Raw genomic sequence first — 26,668 nt, forward strand, 5'->3', positions numbered from 1 at the left:
GTTTCACAATAAAAAAATATTTTGCATCTTCAAAGTGGTAGGCATGTTGTGTAAATCAATGGATACAAACGCCCCCAAAAAATCTGTTTTAATTCCAGGTTGTAAGGCAACAAAATAGTAAAAATGCCAAGGGGGTGAATACTTTCACAAGGCACTGTAAATTACTGATCTCACCTGTATTCCTCCAATTTCAGCTTTGTTAAAACACTCAAGAGAAATTATTATATTTATCATAGTGGTTCAGGAGTAACATTAAAACACAATAATGTGCCCAACCAACATTAAACGATACAAAAACCACTCCATTGACTGAAATAAGTCAATTAAATCCATGAGAGAATAGTCCAATTAACTGATAATTAAAATAGCAGTGCAGATGGCACTCTTGTGTTTAGTGCAGAGATATATTATAGGTAATGAATGTGTAGAGGACTTCTGAGAATACTACCGACTTTGTGGCATAGTATAAAGATCAGCGTACTCGAAGGTTGTGAGTTCAAATCCCAGGTGAGGTTATATTGAAAAGTAATTGTTAAGTGATAATGTAAAATGTAGGCATATTGTCACTGATGAAATATGTTTACACGATTTTATCTGAACAGCGTACCACTTAACTTAAAATCCCCATACCATTGAATTACCGCCCTTACACAAAAGCATGTGAAATTTGCAGTTGTGAAAAAAGGTCAGATCAGTTGTTCAGGTGTGAAACCATATGTTTCATGTTATCACATGTTGCTTTTACATGTTGTCACACGTTATCACATTAACTTCACATAAGATCAAGAGAAATTCATGTGGTTTTCCCGTAAGGGGAATAGTGTCTGGGAGGCAGCTAGGACCGGAAAAGGGACTATCAATTTATTATCACCTTCTCTCAAGTGAGTGACTTCCCAACATGAATACAAGTCAAACAACACTATCATTTTACAATTTCGAGAGAATTCAAACAAATGTTTTGAGTAAGACCCTATGGCCCATAGTGATTATCATCCATTAGCAAATAATTTTCCAAAATCATTGTAATATTCCACATGACCAAATCTTTTGTTACACATTGGTTCCAATCTTTTTTTTCATCTGCTCCTTTAATAGCAGGATTTCCTATTCTTTCATCTTTTACAAATTGTAGTGAGGGCTGACTCAAGGACGACACTATAATTGAAAAGCAGCTTTTAGATTTAACTGTGACCTCGTCTCGTTTGTGGCAGAGGAGCTGGATGAAGCAGAGCAGGGGAATGAAAGGTGAGGATGTGGATCAATCCCTGACAGAAACCTTGTAAAGAGAGTGAGATAATAGGAGAAAGAGAGAATACGAGAATAGGAGGAGGGGTAGGATGGAGTGAAATAGGTGTTGACAGAGTAAGTCATTGATCTTCCCTGAAGATTAAACACCACTCTAACAACAGGGCCCAGTTTTCAATTTGCACTGGAGGCTGATCGTGTGTCTATTTATTAAGGTGTATTTCAATAACATCCTGATATGTTCAATTATTTAGCTGGGTTTTTGTGCTATTTGGTGCATGCTGATTGGACAATTTATTAATTGGCTCTGTCAGGGTTGGTTTGTGCACCTCAGAACTCCACAGCTCTTTAATGGCTGAAAACTTAAGTGAAATTACAGATAAGACTGAACCGCGTGGTAACTTGTGACAATTTGCTGGCTTCGACTCATGCCCAGTCATTCTGAACAGCCTGGAAATACGATGAGAAGTAGGCAAATTATTAGTAGGAAACAACTTTGTCATCATTATGACGTCGTCAAATGTATTTTAGAGAAATGGCAATGTTGCCATTAGCTAGCAAAGTTCATAAAAAATAGCTGGCTTGGGCCTCCCGAGTGGCGCAGCGGACAAAGGCACTTCATCACAGTGTTAGAGGCGTCGCTACAGACCCGGGTTCAATCCCAGGCTGTGTCACAGCTGGCCGCGAGACCCATGAGGCGGCACACAATTGGCCCAGCGTTTTCTGGGTTAGGTGAAGGTTTGCCTGCAGGGATGTCCTTGTCCCATTGCGCTCTAGTGATTCCTGTGGCGGGCAGGGCCCATGCACACTGACTTCGGTCGCCAGTTGTATGGTGTTTCCTCCGACACATTGGTGTGACTGGATTCCGGATTAAGCGAGCAGAGTGTCAAGAAGCTGTGCGACTTGGCAGGGCCGTGTTTTGGAGGATGCATGGCTCTCAACCTTCGCCTCTCCCGAGTCCATACGGGAGTTGCAGCGATGGGACAAGACTGTAACTACCAATTGGATATCACAAAAATTGGGGAGAAAAAGGCGTGAAAGGTAACAAAAAAAGAAATCGCTGGCAATGCTAATCTTAGCAAGCTAAAATGCAGTGCTGTCCGCTCAATATTGTCAAACTGACAGCATCATAATGATGACAAAAGGTTTTCCGACCAATTATTTGCTTGCAAGCCACTATAATGCACATAGACTAAATCTCCATCAGCACCAATATAGTGGGGTAATATTTGATATGACCTTTTCTACATTTTGTTACTTTACAGCCTAAAATTAACTAAATTCAATATTTTCCTCATCAATCTACAACACCCTATAATGACAAAGCAAAAACAAGTTTTTAGACATTTTTGATCATTTAAAAAAATAAAAACAGATAGCTTATTTACATGGGTATTCAGAACATTTGCTATGAGACTTGGAATGGAGCTCAGGTGCATCCTGTTTCCATGTATCATCCTTGAGCTGTTTCAACAACTTGATTGGAGTCCACCTGTTGTAAATTCAATTGATTGGACATGATTTGGAAAGGCACACACCTGCCTATGTAAGGTCCCAGATTTTAAAGGGTATGTCAGAGCAAAAACCAGACCCTGAGGTCGAATTAATTGTCCGTACAGCTCCGAGACAGGATTGTGTCGAGGCACAGATCTGGGGAACGGTACCAAAACATTTCTGCAGCATTGAAGGTACCCACGAACACAGTGGCCTCTATCATCCTTAAATGGAAGAAGTTTGGAACTACTAAGACTCTTCCTAGTGTTGGCCACCCGGGCCAAACTGAGAAATCGGGGGAGAAGGTCCTTGGTCAGGGAGGTGACCAAGAGCCCAATGGTCACTCTGACAGAGCACCGGAGTTCCTCTGTGGAGATGGGAGAACCTTCAAGAAGGACAACCATCTCTGCAGCACTCCACCAATCAGGCCTTTATGATAGAGTGGTCAGACAGAAGCCACTCATCAGTAAAAGGCACATGACAGCCCACTTGGAGTTTGCCAAAGGGCACTTAAAAGACTCTCAGACCATGAGAAACAAGAAGGCTGAGAGTCCTGAAACCAAGATTGAACTCTTTGGCCTGAATGCCAAGTGTCACGTCTGGAGGAAACCTGGCACCATCCCTGTGGTAAAGCATGGTGGTGGCAGCATCATGCTGTGGGGATCCTTTTAAGTGGCAGGGACTGGGGGACTAGTCAGGATCTAGGGAAAAATGAACGGAGGCAAGTACAGAGTGATCCTTGATGAAAACCTGCTCCAGAGCGCTCAGGACCTCCGACTGAGGCAAAGGTTCACCTTACAACAGGACAACACCCTAAGCACACAGCCAAGACAACACAGGAGTGGCATTGGGACAAGTCTCTGAATGGCCTTGAGTGGCCCAGCAGGAGCCCGGACTTGAACCCGATCAAACATCTCTGGAGAGACCTGAAAATAGGTGTGCAGCAACGCTCCTCAACCAACCTGACAGAGCTTGAGAGGATCTGCAGTGAAAAATGGAAACTCCCCAAATACAGGTGTTGTAGCATCATACCCAAGAAGACTCAAGGCTGTAATCGCTGCAAAAGGTGCTTCAACAAAGTACTGAGCAAAGGGTCTGAATGCTTATGGCTTTTTCTTTGCAACTCTGCCTAGAAGGCCAGCATCCCGAGTCACCTCTTTTGACGTTGAGACTGGTGTTTTGCGGGTACTATTTAATGAAGCTGCCAGGACTTGTGAGGTGTCTGTTAGCCTTAATTTCTCAGAACAAGAATAGACTGACGAGTTTCAGAGAAAGTTCTTTGTTTCTGGCCATTTTGAGCCTGTAATCGAACCCACAAATGCTGATGCTCCAGATACTCTACTGGTCTAAAGAAGGCCAGTTTTATGGCTTCTTTAATTAGGACAGCAGTTTTCAGCTGTGCTAACATAATTGCAAAAGGATAATGATCAGTTATCCTTTTAAAATGATAAACTTGGATTAGTTAACACAACGTGCCATTGGAACACAGGAGTGATGGTTACTGATAATGGGCCTCTGTGTGTAGATATTCCATAAAAATCAGCCATTTCCAGGTACAATAGTCATTTACAACATTTCTGATCAATTTGATATTATTTTAATGGATAACATTTTTAGATTTTCTTTAAAAAACAAGGACATTTATAAGTGACCCCAAACTTTTGAATGGTAGTGTATATGACTATTCTAGACACCTGCGACCCATATTAAGACTATGCAGTTAGCCTATTAACCTCACATGCGACCCATACAAAGACTAATTAACCTATTGACATGTTTATCTGACTCGCCTGAGGTAGAGTACCTTATGATAAGCTGTAGACCACACTATCTACCAAGAGACTTCTCATCTATATTATTCGTAGCCGTCTATTTACCATCACAGACCAATGCTGGCACTAAGACCACACTCAACCAACTCTATAAGGCCATAAGCAAACAAGAAAATGCTCATCCAGAAGCGGCGCTTCTAGTGGCCGGGGACTTTAATGCAGGCAAATTTAAATCAGATTTACCACATTTTTACCAGCATGTCACATGTGCAGCCAGAGGAAAAAAACCACTAGACCACCTTTTGTCCACACACAGAGATGCATACAAAGCTCTCCCCCGCCCTCTGACCATAATTCTATCCTCCTCATTCCTGCTTACAAGCAAAAACTAAAGCAGGAAGTACCAGTGACTCGCTCAATACGGAAGTGGTCAGATGATGCGGATGCTACGCTACAGAACTGCTTTGCTAGCACAGACTGGAATATGTTCCGAGATTCATCCAATGGCATTGAGGAGTACACCACCTCAGTCATCGACTTCATCAATAAGTGCATCGACGACATCGTCCTCACAGTGACCGTATGTACATATCCCAACCAGAAGCCATGGATTACAGTCAACATCCGCATCGAGCTAAAGGCCATACCAACTGGCAAGTGTCTTCACATGGGTGTCATAGGAAAAGCCCATAATATTGTCAGAGACTCCAGTCACCCAAGTCATAGACTGTTTTCTCTGCTACCGCACGGCAAGCTGTGCCGGAGCGCCAAGTCTAGGACCAAAAGGATCCTTAACAGGTTCTATCCCCAAGCCATAAGACTGCTGAACAACTAATCAAATGGCCACCGGACTATTACATTGACCCCCATTTGTTTTGTACACTGCTGCTACTCGCTGTTAATTGTCTATGCATAGTCACTTCACCCCTACCTACATGTACAATTACCTCTAACCTGCACCCCCGCACACTGACTCGGTACCGGTACCCCCTGTATATTGCTTCGTTATTGTCATGTTATTGTGTTACTTTTTATAATTTTTTACTTTAGCTTATTTGGTAAATATTTTCTTTACTCTTCTTGAACTGCACTGTTGGTTAAGAGCTTGTAAGTTAGCATTTCACGGTAAGGTCTACACTTGTTGTATTCGGCGCATGTGACAAATAAAGTTTGATTTGATAAAGATGATTTAGCAATATCCAAGAGACTATAGCTGAGTTACAGGAATTGGAAAGTCAATAAAGGAATAAGAATTGTCAAAGGCAGATATATAATATCATTGTAAAATGAATGATAACATTATACAAGTAATGAAGCTTAAGTTACAAGACAATAAATTTAGTTAAAATACATTATTCTAGTCATGATCAAAGAGGGAGAAAGAAAGAGAAATCATAGCCTGACAGTCCCTGGAGTAGAGGGAGAAAGAGAATCTCACCACTGTTGGTTAGGAACAAAGAGAAAGAGACGATGAATCTGAGACCCTTTTTATAACATCTGAGTTATTTGGATTTATTAAATCTGAGTTGACCAATAGTATTCCTGTGAAGTTAACCTCCAATCAGATATCAGACCAACAAGATGTCAAGACAACTGAACCTCTGCTTCCCAGATAAGAGGGGGTTGGAGAGATAATGCAGCGTTCCTATGACAACACAGAGGAAACCATGCTTACAGTTGATAAGAGTCACTTCGGGGGCTGGGCCACACTACATAATCCTTCCCTGAACACATCTGATTCTGGATCAGACAGAAGTGTTCCAAACCAGACGGACAGCACTTTAGTCACTGTAGACAATCGCCAGACCGGCAGGTCATAGTCCTAGCAGCATCATTTCAGGAGTGTCTTTTTTGCGGGTAGCATTGTCATTCTTTAGACAGGCAAATGTCCTCAAATGTTCCCTACCTTCCCTGCTAGAAAGGAATGCTCCATTCTTCTTGTGCGAGAAAAACACAGTACTGAAGGTAAACCAAGACAACACAGATGAATTCATATTTCAATGAACATAAAATAGTCTGTTCATCTAATTGGATTGGTAAATAGCAACTTCATATGTGGTTTTATCAAATCAGTCAGATTAATATAAAAGATGATCAGAGATCACTGCATCATAAAAACAGTATATTTGAAATAAAACTCTCAGAAACGCTCATCCCTTTGAGAGAACATTGATTTGCCTAGAAAATAACAAAATAGCCAGAATTATGAAATAATCAAGAAGAACAATTCATGAATTTAAGTTTTTTTTTAAATCAGCAACTGGTTCACAAGCAATTTGAAAATTACATGTAGCATCTTTGTTTACACCACCGAATATTAGCATACCAATGATGAAGGTTCTAAGGCCATTTTGTGTGAAAAAAGGCAATTGCTTTTCGTAGCAGATTTATACATACAAATACATACATACACACAAAGTGTGTTGTTTCAGTGTCTTTAGATATTTTTGTCAGACGTTACTATGGAACATTGAAGTATAATTACAAGCATTTCATAAGTGTCAAAGGCTTTTATTGACAATTACATGAAGTTGATGCAAAGAGTCAATATTTGCAGTGTTGACCCTTCTTTTTCAAGACCTTTGCAATCCACATTAACTTCTGGTGACAAATTAACTTCTGAGCCACATCCTGACTGATGGAAGCCCATTCTTGCATAATCAATGCTTGGAGTTAGTCAGAATTTGTGGGGTTTTGTTTGTCCACCCGCCTCTATAGGATTGACCACACGTTCTCAATAAGATTAAGGTCTGGGGAGTTTCCTGGCCATGGACCCAAAGTATTGATGTTTTGTTCCCCGAGCCACTTAGTTATCACGTTTGCCTTATGGCAAGGTGCTCCATCATGCTGGAAAAGGCATTGTTCGTCACCAAACTGTTCCTGGATGGTTGGGAGAAGTTGCTCTCGGAGGATGTGTTGGTACCATTCTTTATTCTTGGCTGTGTTCTTAGGCAAAATTGTGAGTGAGCCCACTCCCTTGGCTGAGAAGTGACCCCACACATGAATGGTCTCAGGATGCTTTACTGTTGGCATGACACAGGACTGATGGTAGTGCTCACCTTGTCTTCTCCGGACAAGCTTTTTTCCGGATACCCCAAACAATCGGAGAGGGGATTCATCAGAGAAATGTTTGCAGAAGATAAGTCTATCCCTGATGTTTTTCCTGGAGAGAAGTGGCTTCTTTGCTGCCCTTCTTGACACCAGGCCATCCTCCAAAAGTTTTCGCCTCACTGTGCATGCAGATGCACTCACACCTGCCTGCTGCCATTCCTGAGCAAGCTCTCTACTAGTGGTGCCCCGATCCCGCAGCTGAATCAAATTTAGGAGACGGTCCTGGCGCTTGCTGGACTTTCTTGGGCGCCCTGAAGCCTTCTTCACAACAATTGAACTGCTCTCCTGGAAGTTCTTGATGATCCGATAAATGGTTGATTTAGGTGCAATCTTACTGGCAGCAATTTCCTTGCCTGTCAAGCCGTTTTTGTGCAAAGCAATGATGACGGCACGTGTTTCCTTGCAGGTAACCATGGTTGGCAGAGGAAGAACAATGATTCCAAGCCCCACCCTCCTTTTGAAGCTTCCAGTCTGTTATTCGAACTCAATCAGCGATCAGTGATCTCCAGCCTTGTCCTCGTCAAGACTCACACCTGTGTTAACGAGAGAATCACTGACATTATGTCAGCTGGTGCTTTTGTGGCAGGGCTGAAATGCAGTAGAAATGTTTTGGGGGGATTCAGTTCATTTGCATGGCAAAAAGGGACTTCGCAATTAATTGCAATTGATCTGATCACTCTTCATAACATTCTGGAGTATATGCAAATTGCCATCATACAAACTGAGGCAGCAGACCTTGTGAAAATTAATATTTGTGTCATTCTCTCAACTTTTGGGCATGACTGTACAGATGGACATAGCCATATGTACCATGCAAAGAACAACACAATATTATTTGTGTCTTAACAGGAGACATGAACATTTGTCTAGCACTCAATACATCAAAGAAAGCACATTCACAAAATTAACCTATATAGCCATGACAAAGGAATATAGTATATATATATAGGATATATATATATTGAGTTACAAAGGATGAAATGATTAACACATCATTGTCAAAATAATTAACATCCAACATTTTAGTAGAAAGCTCCAAATATACCCTATGCTGTAAATAGAATGGAAGTGGTCGACCCCTCTTTAAATCCCAACATTTCTGCATCGTATGAACTCTTCGGTGACAACAGTGACAACATCTACCAGAAAAGGTCCTTCTGCTCTGTGGGCAGGCAGGCTGCATTTTTACAGAAATCACAACAATGCTTTGTGGGTTGTTTGAGATTACCCTCTGTGCACGTCCCAATAGCTGCAACTGAGGCTATTTTAGTAGCTTGGCCCACTCGTACAATAGAGAGCAACGTGGACTGTGTGTCCATCCTGCTATCTGTATCCGAGTCAGATATGTCGCTTTGGGGCCTATTTGGGATCTGTTCCAACAAATCTCTCTGTGTGTCATGTATACGTGACCTAGTCAGAACGTGCTCTTTTTTGCTTGAAGTTCTCACTGCAACTGCTCTATTTTGTGCTCTGATCTCGTCTGGGACTTTACAGTTGGTATCGAGCATGTTCATCGTTGGTTTGCTATGTGCAATTAAAAACACAGCGAGCTCCAGAATTAACATCATCTTGGATTTGTTTCTCATGCGTGCCAATATATTGCCAGTACTGAAGAATTTCAACCCTAGTGGAATCAAATGTGATGCCTTTCATGCCTTTTAATGATCTAATCATTAATAACGAGATAAATCCTGTAACTCAAAAATAATCTCTTGGATATTGCTAAATCGTCTTTATGGAGTCAGACGTTTTAATAGGATGCTTGTATAGTCTTATTATGGGTGGTGATATATTTGACCTATAATTTGGCTTATATTAGATTCTCAGATATACAGTTGAAGTCAGAAGTTTACATACACCTTTGCCAAATACATTTAAACTCAGTTTTTCACAATGACATCCTAGTAAAAATTCCCTGTCTTAGGTCAGTTAGGATCACCACTTTATTTTATGGTCCTATTCCTCCTCTGTCGCCCCTGTCATCCAGTCTAAGACTCCTTCATCTGTGTAGCATTAAAGGAAATCAATTTGGGTTCACTGACAAGATCCAACACAGTGGTCATTGTGGGTGTGCAGGAGTTTAGTATCTCTCTTTGCTCTCGCTGTGTTAAATAATAATGATGATTTGAGAGTATACCCTTTAAGAAAAGTATATTTTTTAAAACTTGCTGACTGATGCTCTGCCATGGAAAACATACAGGGGAATGGTAATCATGGGTAGACATCAGTGGTGGTGGTATGAATGGTAATCATGGGTAGACATCAGTGGTGGTGGTATGAATGGTAATCATGGGTAGACATCAGTGGTGGTGGTATGAATGGTAATCATGTGTAGACATGTGTAGACTGATGATCTGCATAGCAGATTCGGTGATACAATGATACACTCTTAGAAAAAGGGTTCCAAAAGGGTTCTTCGGCTGTCCCCGTAGAATAACCCTTTTGGGTTCCAGGTAGAATCCTCTGTGGAAAGGCTTCTACAGTACATGGGGACAGCCAAATAACTAGTTTAGATTCCCCCTTTTTTCTTAGAGTGCATGAGTGTACTGCACAGGGTTTTAACTGGATTTACATTTCAAAATGTTATTGATTAAATGTTATATTGTCCGTTTCTTGATATTCTGTCATTATATAAGACTGTTACATCCTGTGATCTAAAAGTCGTTATTTTCTCGGTCTAATGTATATTTTGTTGTCTCTTCCTCAGCCCTCACTAATGTGAAGTTATGGGCCATCGACCGCCAGTGTTTCCAGACCATTATGATGAGGACAGGCCTCATCAAACATGCCGAATACATGGAGTTTCTAAAGAGGTGGGCTCCTCTCTCTCTCTATCTCTCCCTCTTTCTCTCTCTCTCTCTCTGTCCTCCACCTCCCTTAAGATGCCATTCGAGCGAGGGCTGTGGTTTGAGTGACAGTCTCTGACAGTCACAGAATCACCTTCCCCCTCTTCCCTTTTCCTGTCCCTGATGTCAACAAAGACACTTGCTGGATGCATGTTCAAATGAGGATCAGGTGATTGGACTCTTCAGGTATTTTACACTAAATTCATTTATTACCACTTGGTGATATTAAAGCACCAATTTATTGATCATCATCACACTATGCCCTCTTTCTGTTTACACAGCTGAGTGTAATCCAGCTTTTCATTTTTCAGCTTCAGACCTGACGATTTCTATCTTAAAACCTGTTTTATGTGTTTAATATACAGTATAATACAGTAGGTTCACTAGTGGGTTTTGTGCTCTAAAGCCAACAAACGTTTGACGTCCCAGACCAATAGATTTACTCTTATATGAGCCAGACCAATAGATTTACTCTTATATGAGCCAGACCAATAGATTTACTCTTATATGAGCCAGACCGATAGATTTACACTTATATGAGCCAGACCAATAGATTTACTGTTATATGAGCCAGACCAATAGATTTACACTTATATGAGCTAGACCAATAGATTTACACTTATAAGAGCCAGACCAATAGATTTACACTTATATGAGCCAGACCAATAGATTTACACTCATAAGAGCCATTTGTGTGTACTCTGACTAGAAGGTAATGTGGAAATACAGTAGCCTCCTCCAGAAAAGGTTGGATCATGATTAAATTCCCCCGTTCTGAGCAGGCAAACCCTTAGGATGCCGCAACAACAACAAAGGACATCGTCATCCCCCGAATGAAGATTTCCCACCCCGTGATCAACTATAGTGATTCAGATGGGAAGTCCACAACATCTGTTAGACCACAAATACTCATTCAACACACGTCCTCAAGTACAGTACTGATCTGCATACACAGAGCCTTTAGCATGCCTTCTGTGATTTCTCAATTGACTGTGTAAGTGGTTGGAACTGGAGTTTCCTCCAGTCTCCACTACTGATATAGATCATCGAGGAAGACCGAGGAGAATGTTGCATTGACAGCACCTCTCCTCCCGGAGGCCCTGCTGTTGCCCTTTATTGCAAGGACCCGATGATGTCACACGCAGGAAATTATGAAATTGATTTGGATGAAGTCAGCTTCTAGTGTTAGCGTAAGATGCCTTTCTCCCCATGCATTGGCAGCTACAGCCAGCTGGTGCACGTTTACATTTGAGTAATTTAGCAGATGCTTTTAACCAGAGCGACTAACAAGAGCACTTAGGGTTTAGTGCCTTGCTCAAGTGTTCATGGCGTTTATGTCATAATATTTGAGAAGTAGCTTCTGACAGTTCTTATCGTCAATACAGAATGTCAAATATCAAACACATCAATTATATTTCTGAAGGAGTAGTTCCCCTGGTAACAAGCTACAGTGGTTCCATAGTAGCAAAGAGACTTGGATGTTGTCAAACTGCCAGATTTTGTGTGTGTGTGTGTGTTCCTGCATGTTCGTGTGTGTGCATTTCCGTGAATGTGTGTGTGAATGAGGTCTCTCACTGAGGAGAGAGCATACCAGAGGTATGTAAACATCTCCTTCCTGAAACGCTTAGTATGATTGGCAGCTGCTCTAAGGCCCAACCTTAAATTCAAACCCTGAGCCATGGCTTGCTACTGGCTTACTACTGACTTGCTACAGGCTTACTATTAACTTACTACTGGTTTACTACTGGTTTAATACTGGCTTACTACTGGTTTAATACTGACTTACTACTGGTTTACTACTGGTTTAATACTGGTTTAATACTGACTTACTACTGACTTACTACTGGTTGAATACTGGCTTACTACTGGTTTAATACTGGTTTAATACTGACTTACTACTGACTTACTACTGGTTTAATACTGGTTTAATACTGACTTACTACTGGTTTAATACTGGTTTAATACTGGTTTAATACTGACTTACTACTGGTTTAATACTGACTTACTACTGTTTACTACTGACTTACTACTGGTTTACTACTGGTTTAATACTGACTTACTATTGGTTTACTGCTGGTTTCTTACTGACTTACGACTGTTTACTACTGGTTTAATACTGACTTACTATTGGTTTACTGCTGGTTTCTTACTGACTTACTACTGTTTACTGCTGGTTTACTACTGGTTTAATCCTGATTTACTGCTGTTTACTACTAGTATATTACTGACTTACTACTGTTTACTACTGGTTTAATACTGACTTACTACTGGTTTACTACTGGTTTAATACTGACTACTGTTTACTACTGGTTTAATACTGACTTACTACAGGTTTACTACTGACCTACTACTGGTTTACTACTGGTTTAATACTGACTTACTACTGGTTTACTACTGGTTTATTACTGACTTACTACTGTTTACTACTGGTTTAATACTGACTTACTACATGTTTACTACTGACTTACTACTGTTTACTAGTGGTTTAATACCGACTTACTACTGGTTTACTACTGGTTTAATACTGACTACGGTTTACTACTGGTTTAATACTGACTTACTACAGGTTTACTACTGACTTACTACTGGTTTACTACTGGTTTAATACTGACTTACTACTGGTTTACTACTGGTTTATTACTGACTTACTACTGTTTACTACTGGTTTAATACTGACTTACTACTGACTTACTACTGGTTTACTACTGGTTCATACTGACTTACTATTGGTTTACTGCTGGTTTCTTACTGACTTACTACTGTTTACTACTGGTTTACTACTGGTTTAATCCTGATTTACTGCTGTTTACTACTGGCTTATTACTGACTTACTACTGTTTACTACTGGTTTATTACTGACTTTCTACTGGTTTACTACAGGTTTAATACTGACTACTGTTTACTACTGGTTTATTACTGACTTTCTACTGGTTTACTACAGGTTTAATACTGACTACTGTTTACTACTGGTTTATTACTGACTTACTACAGGTTTACTACTGACTTACTACTGGTTTACTACTGGTTTAATACTGACTTACTACTGGTTTACTACTGGTTTATTACTGTTTACTAGTGGTTTAATACTGACTTACTACTGGTTTACTGCTGGTTTCTTACTGACTTACGACTGTTTACTACTGGTTTACTACTGTTTAATCCTGATTTACTGTTGTTTACTACTGGTATATTACTGACTTACTACTGGTTTACTACTGGTTTACTGCTGGTTTCTTACTGACTTACGACTGTTTACTACTGGTTTACTACTGTTTAATCCTGATTTACTGTTGTTTACTACTGGTATATTACTGACTTACTACTGGTTTACTACTGGTTTATTACTGACTTACTACTGTTTACTACTGGTTTATTACTGATTTACTACTGGTTTACTACTGGTTTAATACTGACTACTGTTTTCAACTGGTTTATTACTGACTAACTACAGGTTTACTACTGACTTACTACTGGTTTACTACTAGTTTAATACTGACTTACTACTGGTTTAATACTGACTTACTACTGGTTTAATACTGGCTTACTACTGGTTTAATACTGACTTACTACTGGTTTAATACTGACTTACTACTGGTTTACTACTGGTTTAATACTGGTTTATTACAGACTTACTACTGTCTACTAGTGGTTTAATACTGACTTACTAGTGGTTTAATACTGACTTACTACTGGTTTACTACTGGTTTAATACTGACTTACTACTGGTTTACTACTGACTTACTACTGGTTTACTACTGGTTTAATACTGGTTTAATACCGACTTACTACTGGTTTAATACTGACTTACTACTGGTTTAATACTGACTTACTACTGGTTTACTACTGGTTTAATACTTACTTACTACTGGTTTAATACTGACTTACTACTGGTTTACTACTGGTTTAATACTGGTTTAATACTGACTTACTACTGGTGTAATACTGACTTACTACTGGTTTACTACTGGTTTATTACTGACTTACTACTGTTTACTAGTGGTTTAATACTGACTTACTACTGGTTTATTACTGACTTACTACTGGTTTAATACTGACTTACTATTGGTTTACTGCTGGTTTCTTACTAACTTACTACTGTTTACTACTGGTTAACTACTGGTTTAATCCTGATTTACTGCTGTTTACTACTGGTATATTACTGGCTTACTACTGTTTACTACTGGTTTAATACTGACTTACTACTGGTTTACTACTGGCTTATTACTGACTTACTACTGTTTACTACTGGTTTATTACTTACTTTCTACTGGTTTACTACTGGTTTAATACTGAGTACTGTTTACTACTGGTTTATTACTGACTTACTACAGGTTTACTACTGACTTACTACTGGTTTACTACTGGTTTAATACTGACTTACTATTGGTTTACTACTGGTTTATTACTGTTTACTAGTGGTTTAATACTGACTTACTACTGGTTTACTGCTGGTTTCTTACTGACTTACTACTGTTTACTACTGGTTTAATCCTGATTTACTGCTGTTTACTACTGGTATATTACTGACTTACTACCGGTTTACTACTGGTTTATTACTGACTTACTACTGGTTTACTACTGGTTTAATACTGACTACTGTTTTCAACTGGTTTATTACTGACTAACTACAGGTTTACTACTGACTTACTATTGGTTTACTACTAGTTCAATACTGACTTACTAGTGGTTTAATACTGACTTACTAGTGGTGTAATACTGACTTACTACTGGTTTACTACTGGTTTACTCCTGACTTACTACTGGTTTACTACTGACTTACTACTGGTTTACTACTGGTTTAATACTGGTTTAATACTGACTTACTAATTGTTTACTACTGGTTTAATACTGGTTTAATACTGACTTACTACTGGTTTAATACTGACTTACTACTGGTTTACTACTTGTTTATTACTGACTTACTGCTGTTTACTAGCGGTTTAATACTAACTTACTACAGGTTTACTACTGGTTTATTACTGACTTACTACTGTTTACTACTGGTTTAATACTGACTTACTACTGGTTTACTACTGGTTTATTACTGACTTACTACTGTTTACTACTGGTTTAATACTGACTTACTACTGGTTTAATACTGACTTACTACTGGTTTACTACTGGTTTAATACTTACTTACTACTGGTTTAATACTGACTTACTACTGGTTTAATACTGACTTACTACTGGTTTACTACTTGTTTATTACTGACTTACTGCTGTTTACTAGCGGTTTAATACTGACTTACTACAGGTTTACTACTGGTTTATTACTGACTTACTACTGTTTACTAGTGGTTTAATACTGACTTACTACTGGTTTACTACTGGTTTATTACTGACTTACTACTGTTTACTACTGGTTTAATACTGACTTACTACTGGTTTAATACTGACTTACTACTGGTTTACTACTGGTTTATTACTGACTTCCTACTGTTTACTACTGGTTTAATACTGAATTCCTACATGTTTACTACTGGTTTATTACTGACTTACTACTGTTTACTAGTGGTTTAATACTAACTGGTTTAATACTGACTTACTACTGGTTTACTACTGGTTTGATACTGACTACTGCACACACTTTCCCACTTCAGATGATGCTGGTGTTAAAGAGGGGGTTTAAGACAGGCAATAATTGGTTGGAAAATCACATGATTTCATGTGACATTTCCACGTTTTGTACATGTTACGATGCACCTGCGAAAAAAGATAGCTCAGATGTGCGAGTGCCTTTTGAATGTTGAATTACACGTTTTGCACATGTGAAATCATAAGCTTTTACATGTGGATTCAATTTTTCACATGAGATTTCACAGGTAATGCCCTGCAAACAAAAATGAGTCTTCAACTTGTTTTTTCTTCAACTCACATATTTGACACACTTTGACCTACATGCTTACATTGTGGTTTATTTATGCAGTAATTATTATTCAACATGTCCTTATCTGGGATTTAGAATAGTCAGAATAACTGATAACTAAAATAGCAGTGCAGATGGCACTCTTTTGTTATGTGCAAAATAGTGCACACTGTTAGACAGTTTTGTTTCCTGGTGTACAAAAAGGTCAAAGGTACAGGTAAGGAACCTTCAGAGTTACACATAGGAACTCACATCAGTACCTTTTAGGGTACATGTGCCCATAATCTATTATAATGGTACATTTTTCCACCCAATATACATATAATGCTGCATTCGTAACCATGTGGGAGGTGGAAATTTAGCAGTTGTGAAGTCGTAAATACCACTTGCATTTACTGTATGTACTTTGAACTCGTTGAGAAACGCCAATTGGCGAATGGCCAACAAGCTGCGTCAACCATAAACACATGACGGAGTTCAAAAACCATATTAATAGATTGCTTTTCATAAATAATATTTTGTTACTACATTTAACTGCCAAACATACTGTTATCGAGGTCATTTCCTTAATGTCAGAGGTCAGCATATGGGAGAAGTCGGAGCTCAGGGATGATAGATGCATTCCCCACTATTAATTACCAGCTGGAGGGCCGTTCAAGTGGATTTTTCCCAGGCGTATGTGGTAAAATCCCACTCCCCACTTGGTTACGAATGCAGGATTAGGTATCATTACTGCACAATGAAATGTAGGTGGAGGCAATGTGCTGGCGGGGACTCACTAGCATATTTGGGGGCATGGTCTAAAACTGTCATTGGAAATGTTGAACACGTTTAAGTGCTTTTATGGTTATGTTAAAGAAGGTTGAGCATCTCTTTTGACACTGTCAGTTTTTCAATTTTAGTAAGCAGTTGTGACACGCAAGAGCGGCACTGTTTAGGGGTTTTTGTGCATATTCCAAAAGCTTAATGGGAGCTGGTTCACAGGAAGTTAATGTTTAACGTCCAATAACTGGCTATCAACTGGTTGCAAGTGGGTTTTAGTACATTTCACAGTAATTGGCAAACATTTCTGAAAACCTGTTTTTGCTTGGTTATTATCGCGTATTGTGAGAAGATTGATGAGTGAAAAAACGATTTAATACATTCTAGAATATGGCTGTGATGTAACAAAGTGCAAAAAGTCAAGGGGTTTGAATACTTTCAAAAGGCACTGTATATTTTAAAGTGCAGTGATGATCGTACCTTATATTTAAAATATTGGGTAGAAAAATCTCCTATATCTACAGGTACTGAACTGGACCATGTGAGTTTATATGTGTAGCTGTTTAGTGTACCTTTGACAATTTTGTAGCCCAGGGAACAACACTGTACCCCAACCATACTCTTATTTTTAAGAGTGTGCTACAAAAATATAAATGCAACATGTAAAGTGTTGGTCCCATGTTTCTTGAGCAGAAATAAAATATCCCATATGAACAAAATGCTTATTTCTCTCAAATTTTGTGCACAAATTGGTTTACATCCCTGTTAGTGAGAATTTATCCTTTGCCACCTGACAGGTGTGGCATATCAAGAAGCTGATTAAACCACATGATTATTACACAGGTGCACCTTGTGCTGGGGACAATAAAAGGCCATTCTAAAATGTGCAGTTTTGTCATACAGATGTCTCAAGTTTTAAGGGAGCTTGGAATTGGCATCTAAACAGTGCAGCTCTTGAGTGTTCATTTCTCTACCGTAAGTTGCCTCCAACGTCGTTTTAGAGAATTTGGCAGTACGTTCAACCAGCCCCGTATGAACTGTAACTCGGTAACAGCTTTGAAGTTGTTGCATTTATATTTTTGTTCAGTTCCAAGCAATTAGTTTGAACCTGGAAGCGCTGCAGCAACATTGATGCTCTCCCAACCAAGTGGTTGCAAATTCTAACCCCAAAGAATTATTGTATACTTTAAATCAAGTGTCTTTGGGCACTGCTAGTTTTACGTTGTTACATTGGTGGTGACAATTGTACAGTTATTTACTTGATTCTGGGCAGCTTTGACCAAAGTGCAGATCCGCTCTTGCCAATAAGTCTGTGGCCATATCTCTTTTCTACTCACGGATCTGGTGGTGTAGCTGCACTGTAACAGGACATTACAGGTTGGTAGTGAGCAAGGGGTTATTAGTTCAATCCCATCAAAATGTTATTTACTATACAAGATTTGACCGTAATTGAAATCAGAATACAGCAGCATACTGTCATTTTATAGAAATAACACCTTCAAGTTGTTGTATATATTTAGCTGATTTTTACTGCAACTTTAGGCAAAGTGCAGAAATGTGTTCATGACAATAAATATACAGCCAATCTCCACGATGTCCATAGACCTGGTGGTTCAGCAAGAACTTCAGGTTGCTAGAAATGAAGAGGTTATGAGTTCAAATCCCAATTGAGGTTGAATCCAAAGTATTCAGCATGTTGTCCATTAACACCTTTGTTTAGCTGTAAAAATACAGTAGTTAGTTGTAGATTTACTGTGTTTTCAAAGGTAAACATTCTGAGAACAACTAAAAATGTCCCTGGAGCCAACTGGGAAGTAGACAAAACCTTCAGGGGACCATGACTTTTTAAATTGAATTAATGTAAATTGCTGCTTTTTAAAGTAAAGTATTCTAAACAACATTTTATAACTCGGCTTTCACATGTGCTCAAATGTAATTTCATGTTATCACGTGTTGAAATGTTGCATCCACATGTTGTCATTTTTTATTTCACATTAATTCTCACATGTAATCATATGTGGAGTTTTATGTTAGCACATGTTGCTTCACATGTTGCTGTATATGTTGTTACGTGATCACATGTGATCACACAAGATCATATGTGATCACGTGAAATGGATGTGGTTTTTCCATAAGGGTGCTGCCACAGCTGTGTCTATGTACGTACATTATGTGGTTTTCCCTGGTGTTTTTTTAAAATCAGTCATACAGACTCCACTCTGTCATGCAACGTGCTGTGCTGTTTTTTACATAAATGCTGCATACCTGCTCTGCTAGTGCATTGTGTATTTTGGCTTACTTACTGAGATAGATAACAGAACGATAGAAAACAGAGAGAATATTGACGATGTGTGATTTATGTGAATAAACAGTGTTTATCGCTGTGGTGGGCAATGCTTTGCAAGTCATCAAGCTCCACAGTACCTAGTACTGTCAACCAGCCAGGAACAGCATGAACTGTTGGCTTCACCTTGGTGTCTGAAGGCTCCAAAACAGCTAACTCTCATTCTCTACCTCTCCCCAACAGTGTTCCAACATTCCAAGGCCTTTCAGAAGAAATACTAAGCAAGCTTGCTGACGTGATGGAAGAGGTGAGTTTCCTAAGTGTCCTTGTGGAACTTTGCGAAGTTACCTCGTTTGTGGCAATGGGTGCTGATGAGTTTACGTCTGTTTCATTGACTTTTACATTTCCCTAAATGATGAACCATATCATTACATGATGAAGAGTTGATTGCCTTGATAAATCGTAATGATTATTATACTGTGGGTATTCACATTTTAAAATAGGTTTCTCTGGAAATGTAACTAAGCTGCAATTTGTAGTCATTGCAGTCTTCATAGTAGTGGAAGTGCATTTCAAGGTCTCCTGTCCTGGTCTGACAGAGCTATTTGAATTGATTTGAGTTCTTATCTGTAGTCAATAACTCACCAGACACAACCTGAGGTAAAACTCACTGCGACAACGTCTGAGCTAACTCTGCCTGCAATACAGTCTCAGAATTTTTTTTTTTTTTTGTCATGCATCTTGTTCTGAAGGCAGCTCTGCAGAGTGGTCACTATCTGGCACAGCCACAAGTCATACAATCTGATTTTAAACCTAACTATAACCTTAACCTTAACAACATTGCTAACCCTAATGCCTAACCCTAGCCTTAAATTAAGTCCATACATTTTATAGCCAATTTGGACTTTGCAGTTGGCCGATCTAGCGGAAATCTCTCAGTTCTGCCTCCGAAGCAAGACTCAAGAGATTTTCATGACCACATGACATGACCGAGAATAACTGTAAACTAGACTATAACCAGGGCCCAGAAGTATTCCTAGTCTCGTCACATGGTCAGGAAAACCATTCTGGCCCTGATCAGAATATTACAATAAACAGTGTCTATGTGGTCCATGAGTGAGAGGGAGCAATTCCAGGTGTAATCACATCCTCAGAGCAGATTGACTAATCATCTTACTATTCATTGGCATGCAGATGTTTCCCAAAACGGTGGTACGGGGGTCCTTAGGATCACTTGAGAAACGCGGACATATTACATCCAGTCTCTACAGTCCTTCACCTCCTAAATCTTTATGCTTGTTTATTTCCAGCAATAATCTCTCTGCTGTTCCAAGTTAATTAGATGACTTGACCTCCAGTATAACTGGTTTCCAAAGAACATTTGGTCATTAAAACGAGAACAATATCATTTGCGGCAGACTTTATCTATCGTAGTCAAGTTAAGTATGACCACAAAAAATCACAAAGGAATCAAATACATTATTTCATGGTTATTTTAATCTATTGGATCAACAGAGGATTAGCTCCATTTTTAAGAACACACATCCTTATTCCTCAACCAGCCTATATATCAAACCATATTTTGTTTTTTAATGCGTTGGCCTCAGTTTTCATTGGCATCAACTGCTGCTTCTGAGTCGACCTGACTTCTTTAACCCCTTACAGAGCAATAATAGAATAACATGCAAAGGGAAAACATACGTCTTAGTAATGATTCATCTGATTAAACAGTATTTGGTCACATCACACCAAATCCAATCCATAGTGCCGTATAGTTTCAGATGAATAAAACTAGAACTCGCTGAATGACTGAAATAAAACATGAGGGAAAACACAGAATGTTCAAACAGTTGAAGGGTGCTCCAAAGGGGGCTGATGATAAATATGCTGCCATTCAGTGTGGTGTAGGTGAGATCACTGCCGATGTGTCTTTGCATGTTGTTCTCGTGTGTTGTGTGTGCGTGCATTCGTGCGTGTGTGTGATTGTGTGTACCTACCTGTATACATCGCCAGAAGACGCTGGAATCGATCAGACTTTATGCAGCCTCACCATGGAACGACACAACACAGACAATCTCCTCACCCAAATGTCACCCCTTTCTCACAAATAGCCATTAGTCCATTTCTTACCATTTGTAACTGTGCAGTGATTTTCTGTGTTTTTTGCCTCTGACTAACTACAGTAGTGTTTAGCTTCAGTGTACCATAAAATAATAAACAACTACTGCACTAACATGATTTAAATGAGGAAACCCAGTAGTGCAGGTCACGGACGAGAACATTAGGAACCTCAGCAAAACCCAACTTTACAACAACATCTGTGACGCATGGCATTTCGTTTAAACCTCGGAGAGATTTATGTCATTACTACTGTCAGTCATCATATCAGGTAAAAAGCAGTGAAGATGTTTGCATACAAAGGACTGTGTGTGTGTAGTCTGTGCATACGACTAATACTTATGCATTCAAGTAGTAATGTTTTCCTCGAAAGACGTGCCATGGAGGCTTCTCAAGTGGCTGGATTATGGAACAATCTCCTACAGCCTTGCAGTGTGGGATAAGGACTCCTGTGAGATATCTATAGGGAGAACACTCAGGCTTTCCTCCATGATTACAGGAGAATCTACTTTAAAACACAGAAGTCTCATGGTATTCCTCCAAAGTTCTGGAACCCCCCACACACACACACACCTCTCCCACACACTCTCTCTCTCTCTCTCCCCCTCACACACACCCACACACACACCTGCTTGCTGATTCATACACTAGAACATCCCACTATTTTACCTTCTTAAGTCCCTCCCCGTTTCTTTGTTTCATGTTGTGTTTCTTCCTGTTGTGGTCTTGTTTTCATCTGTTTGTTTCGTTTCTACAATTGTAAAGTGACTTGAAAAGCGCTATATAAGTCCCATGTAGCATTATAATTATTATTACGGTGTGGTTTCTGGCCAGTATATGCTCACATATAGATGTTTTTCAAATGGCATCAGTTTGTTTCTTACTTTGTCTTCACGCTTCAGTCAGTGTAAAATAACAGCATAGTGCGGTGACAGACACAATTTAAAAAAACTTTGACAGAACCCTGCGGTGTGGTTTCTATGGCAACGGATGACTGGGCATCAGTGTTTGACTTGGACTGAAATAGGTGCCGGTACTCATTTTGGTTGTCGGTGGTGTTTATATTTAGATACAGGAGCTCCACCGTACTTTTGAGTTTATGTAGAGTGCATTCGGTAAGTATTCAGACCCCTTGACTTTTTCCACATTTTGTTACGTTACAGCCTTATTCTAAAATGGGTTAAATAAAAACAAGTCCTCATTAATCTATGCACAATATCCCATAGTAACAAACCAGCCAGAGCCCGAACTTGAACCCGATCAAACATCTCTGGAGAGATGTGAAAATAGCTGTGCAGTGACACTCCCCATCCAACCTGACAGAGCTTGAGAGGATCTGCAGAGAAGAATGTGAGAAACTCCACAGATACAGGTGTGAAAAGCTTGTAGCATCATACCCAAGAAGACTCGATGCTGTAATTGCTGCCAAAGGTGCTTCAACAAAAGTACTGAGTAAAGGGTCTGAATACTTATGTATATATTATATATATATATATATATATATATATATATATATATATATTTATTTATGTATTTATTTTACATTTGCAAACATTAAAAAAAAACAGTTTTTATTTTGTCAGTGTGGGGTATTGTGTGTAGATTGATGAGATTATCCATTTTAGAATAAGGCTACAAAATGTGGAAATAGTCAATTGGTCTGAATACTTTCTGAATACAGTGTACGTCCTATTAGAGGTCCAGGAGCTCAAGCAGTAGAACATCTGAGGTGCTGGTACTCTACTCCAGTGTGCTCCTTCCCAAGTCAAGCACTGCTGGGCAGGGTACCAAACTCACCACCCATATCAGCTAACAGTCTCTGTATAACAGAACAGAAGAGGGGGTCTTGGGTTCTCTTTCCACATGGAAGCCAAAGGAGATAGGGGTGCCCCATGTAAGAATGGAACTGATTAGTGTAAAACAAAGTGGTAGATAAAGTAATGCCACGAAGTAAAGAAGTAATTCAGTGTTGTGTAGCAGAATTTTCTGCGTCTGTGGGGGGCACCTTTTCATCATCGTACTTCAACCATGTCTTTCCTTTCCTTTACTGATATGCCAAATACATCGTGAGAAATACCCATTACAACTCCAAGATTACTGTTTGAAGTTCTAGCCACCTTTCATAATGAACATAAGAATTGTCTGACAAGTTAACTTTCATCAATGCTCAATTCATCTTTAAAGTGAGATTAAAAAGGTGTTATGATGTTCTATGCAGCTATATTCACTATTCATGCTGTGTAGTTTATAGGGACACATATCTGTCTTCTACTCTTTGTAAATGCCCATTCCTTGGCAGAAACCGCTCATGACACAGGTGGTATGTTTCAATTTGGGAGAAAGAAAAAACGAAGTCTGTGTCAGCCCAAAATGTCATTTTCCCTTTAAACTAGCCATTTCTTTCTTTCTTCTCCATCTTAATGGATTTTTTTCCCATGCAGCTTCAATGAATAACGGTGACATTTTCTCCCAGGCCTAAAAATAAACTAAAGCACAGGAAGAAACTTTGAAAGAACTGTTGAAAGATTGCTCACCTTAGTTTTTGATGGTGACTGTTCCTCCCTGACTAGCCTGTCAGGTAAATAAATACTGACTCGCATAAACACTCTTTGCTCTCTAAAAGTCAATCGGTGAGCTGTGTTTGTTTAGTGTCACTTACAGTCATTCCAGAGCAGGAGGAACATACAGTCCTGGTAAAGAATAAAGAATGTAAGCATTGCCGGTATTACTCATGGTGGTATCAAACCTACAAGATCCTACTATGGATGTGTGACTAGGCAGGCAGCGGTTGGGTTGGGAGTAGAGGTTTATTTTTAATTCCAGACGTTCCCCGTTCCCACACTGTCTGTTCTGGCCCATACGGAGCAGAGCAGAGCATGTCAAGAGTTCACTGTTTTCCAGCTGATGTGTGAGGGTTGCGTTAATGTGTGGGACGACTTGTCTCGACTCCCGTCGTGTTCTGCGATCCTCACAAGCTGCTGTGTCCTCAAATATGGAAGAAGAAGGAGGAGAGTTAAACAGCTATTCCCAATCAATAGTCTCAGGCTGAGAGAGTGAGAGGAATGAAAACTGATTTTTTTCCCCGCAACCTGTCAATCATCGTTGATTATAGATTATTAGAAATAGGATTTACTCTTTGAATACCATTTATTTATTTATGATTTGATGCATAGCGATGCTACATACAGTACAGTACAGGCCGTAATTTCCCCTTGATAAGCCTGCCCATTATACCACGAAATCTCATTTCCGATTCATGACCCTCTGCTTCGCTCCATCTTTATTGAAATGGTTCTGCTGTCTATTTTAAATGAATCTGGGGGCCAGGCTTCCAGCTCATGTTGATCTCTGTCTTCTTGATGTACCCAACTTTGACATGAAAGTCAAAGCTGTCAGCTGCCATCAATCAATAAAAACCTGGTACTATTGATCTGTGACGTATTATATACATCTACTTTTACATCAGACCTATTTATCATGGCTAATGTACTTTAGTACTTTTTAATTTAAAAAACATCCCTACTGTGTTTCATTACTCCCTCCACCCAAGTCCAAGTTTGGTGGAGCTAATGGGGATCCATAATAAATACAAAGTCCAAGTTAATGCAGTGCTGCCTACACAGAGGTTCGGTTGCCTTCCTGCCACTCTGAAAACCAAACAGTGGGGAATAAAAGCAGGTAATTTGATACGTTGTGGCTGGAACACTGAAACCTGACGGACCTGAACCTGGGCTGCTGCTGCTCAGTGAAGTGGCAGGATGGGATCCTGTGAGGGTCGTCCCTGATTGGTCCTTTAGAACAGCTCACTGCTACACAATAGGGGGTAGCGGTCAGGGGAGAATGAATGACAACATAAATGACATGTAGAATATGTAATATAGTAATATTATATTATTATTAAATTAGCACAACATGAAATTAAAAGGCTTCAAGTTGATTTACTCATTCCCCTGCATCAGATGTCAAAATCGCTCGCCGTCTTTCTCTCTTACCACATCTGAGCAGTTGGAGGGAGGGATATGATTTGATTTATTAAGATCGCCATTAGCAACATCTAGTCTTACTGGGGTCTGACACAAAATGAACAATACATTACAGACAAAAGACTTTACAATTTCCATACATTTAAAAACATGAACATGTAGGGTGTGTGTGCATCTATGAGTTACACATACGTGTCAGTACACACACACAACAAGAAGGTCACATGAAGGAGAGGCGTTGTGCTGTGAGGTGTTATTTTATTTGTTTATTGAGACCAGGGTGGTGTTCATTTGCACTATGTAAGATGGAAGGAAGTTCCATGAAGTCATGGCTCTGTATAATACTGTATATAAGATGGAAGGGAGTTCCATGAACTCATGGCTCTGTATAATACTGTTTCCTTGAGTTTGTTCTGGACCTGGGGACAGTGAAAAGACCCCTGGTGGCATGTCTGGTAGGGTAAGTGTGTGTTTGTGCTGTGTGTAATTTGACTATGCAAACCATTTGGAATTTCCAACACAATGTTTCTTTTTAAAAAAAGAAGTGACGCAGTCAGTCTTTCCTCAACTCTTAGCCAAGAGAGACTGGCATGCATAGTATTAATATTTGCCCTCTGATTACAATGAAGAGCAAGACATGCTGGGCCAGCTGCAGCTTAACTAGGTCTTTCTTTGCAGCACTTGACCATATGACTGGACAATATCAAGATAAGATCAAACTAGTGCCTGCAGGACTTGCTTTGTGGAGTGTGGTGTCAAAAAAAGAGCATATCTTTAATATAGACAGACCTCTCCCCATCTTTACAACCATTGAATCTATATGTTTTGACCATGACAGTTTACAATCTAAAGTAGCACCAAGTAATTTAGTCTCCTCAACTTTAGAGATGTTCAGGACCAGTTTATTATTAGCTACCCATTCCAAAACAGACTGCAACTCTTTGTTAAGGGTTTCAGTGACTTCATTAGCTGTGGTTGCTGATGCGTATATGGTTGAGTTATCAGCATACATGGACACACATGCTTTGTTTAATGCCAGTGGTAGGTCATTGGTAAAAATAGAAAAGAGTAGAGGGCCTAGAGAACCGCCCTGCGGTACACCACACTTTACATATATGACATTAGAGATGCTTCCATTTAAGAAAACCCTCTGAGTTTTATTAGATACAGTGCATTCAGAAAGTATT

At 39.5% G+C, this 26,668-nt stretch overlaps 1 protein-coding gene across 4 annotated transcripts in view; it reads left to right on the forward strand.

The window, feature by feature from the left end:
• LOC112223434 (cGMP-dependent protein kinase 1) overlaps nt 1-26,668 on the forward strand; it is a 166,022-nt gene that overhangs the window by 96,689 nt on the left and 42,665 nt on the right. For all 4 annotated transcript variants that reach the window (XM_042305513.1, XM_042305514.1, XM_042305511.1 and 1 more), the window contains exons 4-5: nt 10,330-10,435; nt 19,624-19,687. In XM_042305513.1, the coding sequence (XP_042161447.1) occupies nt 10,330-10,435; nt 19,624-19,687 (170 nt within the window). The remainder of the gene's footprint in view (nt 1-10,329; nt 10,436-19,623; nt 19,688-26,668) is intronic.

The sequence above is a fragment of the Oncorhynchus tshawytscha genome, linkage group LG24, assembly GCF_018296145.1.
Source record: "Oncorhynchus tshawytscha isolate Ot180627B linkage group LG24, Otsh_v2.0, whole genome shotgun sequence".
Taxonomy (NCBI): domain Eukaryota; kingdom Metazoa; phylum Chordata; class Actinopteri; order Salmoniformes; family Salmonidae; genus Oncorhynchus; species Oncorhynchus tshawytscha.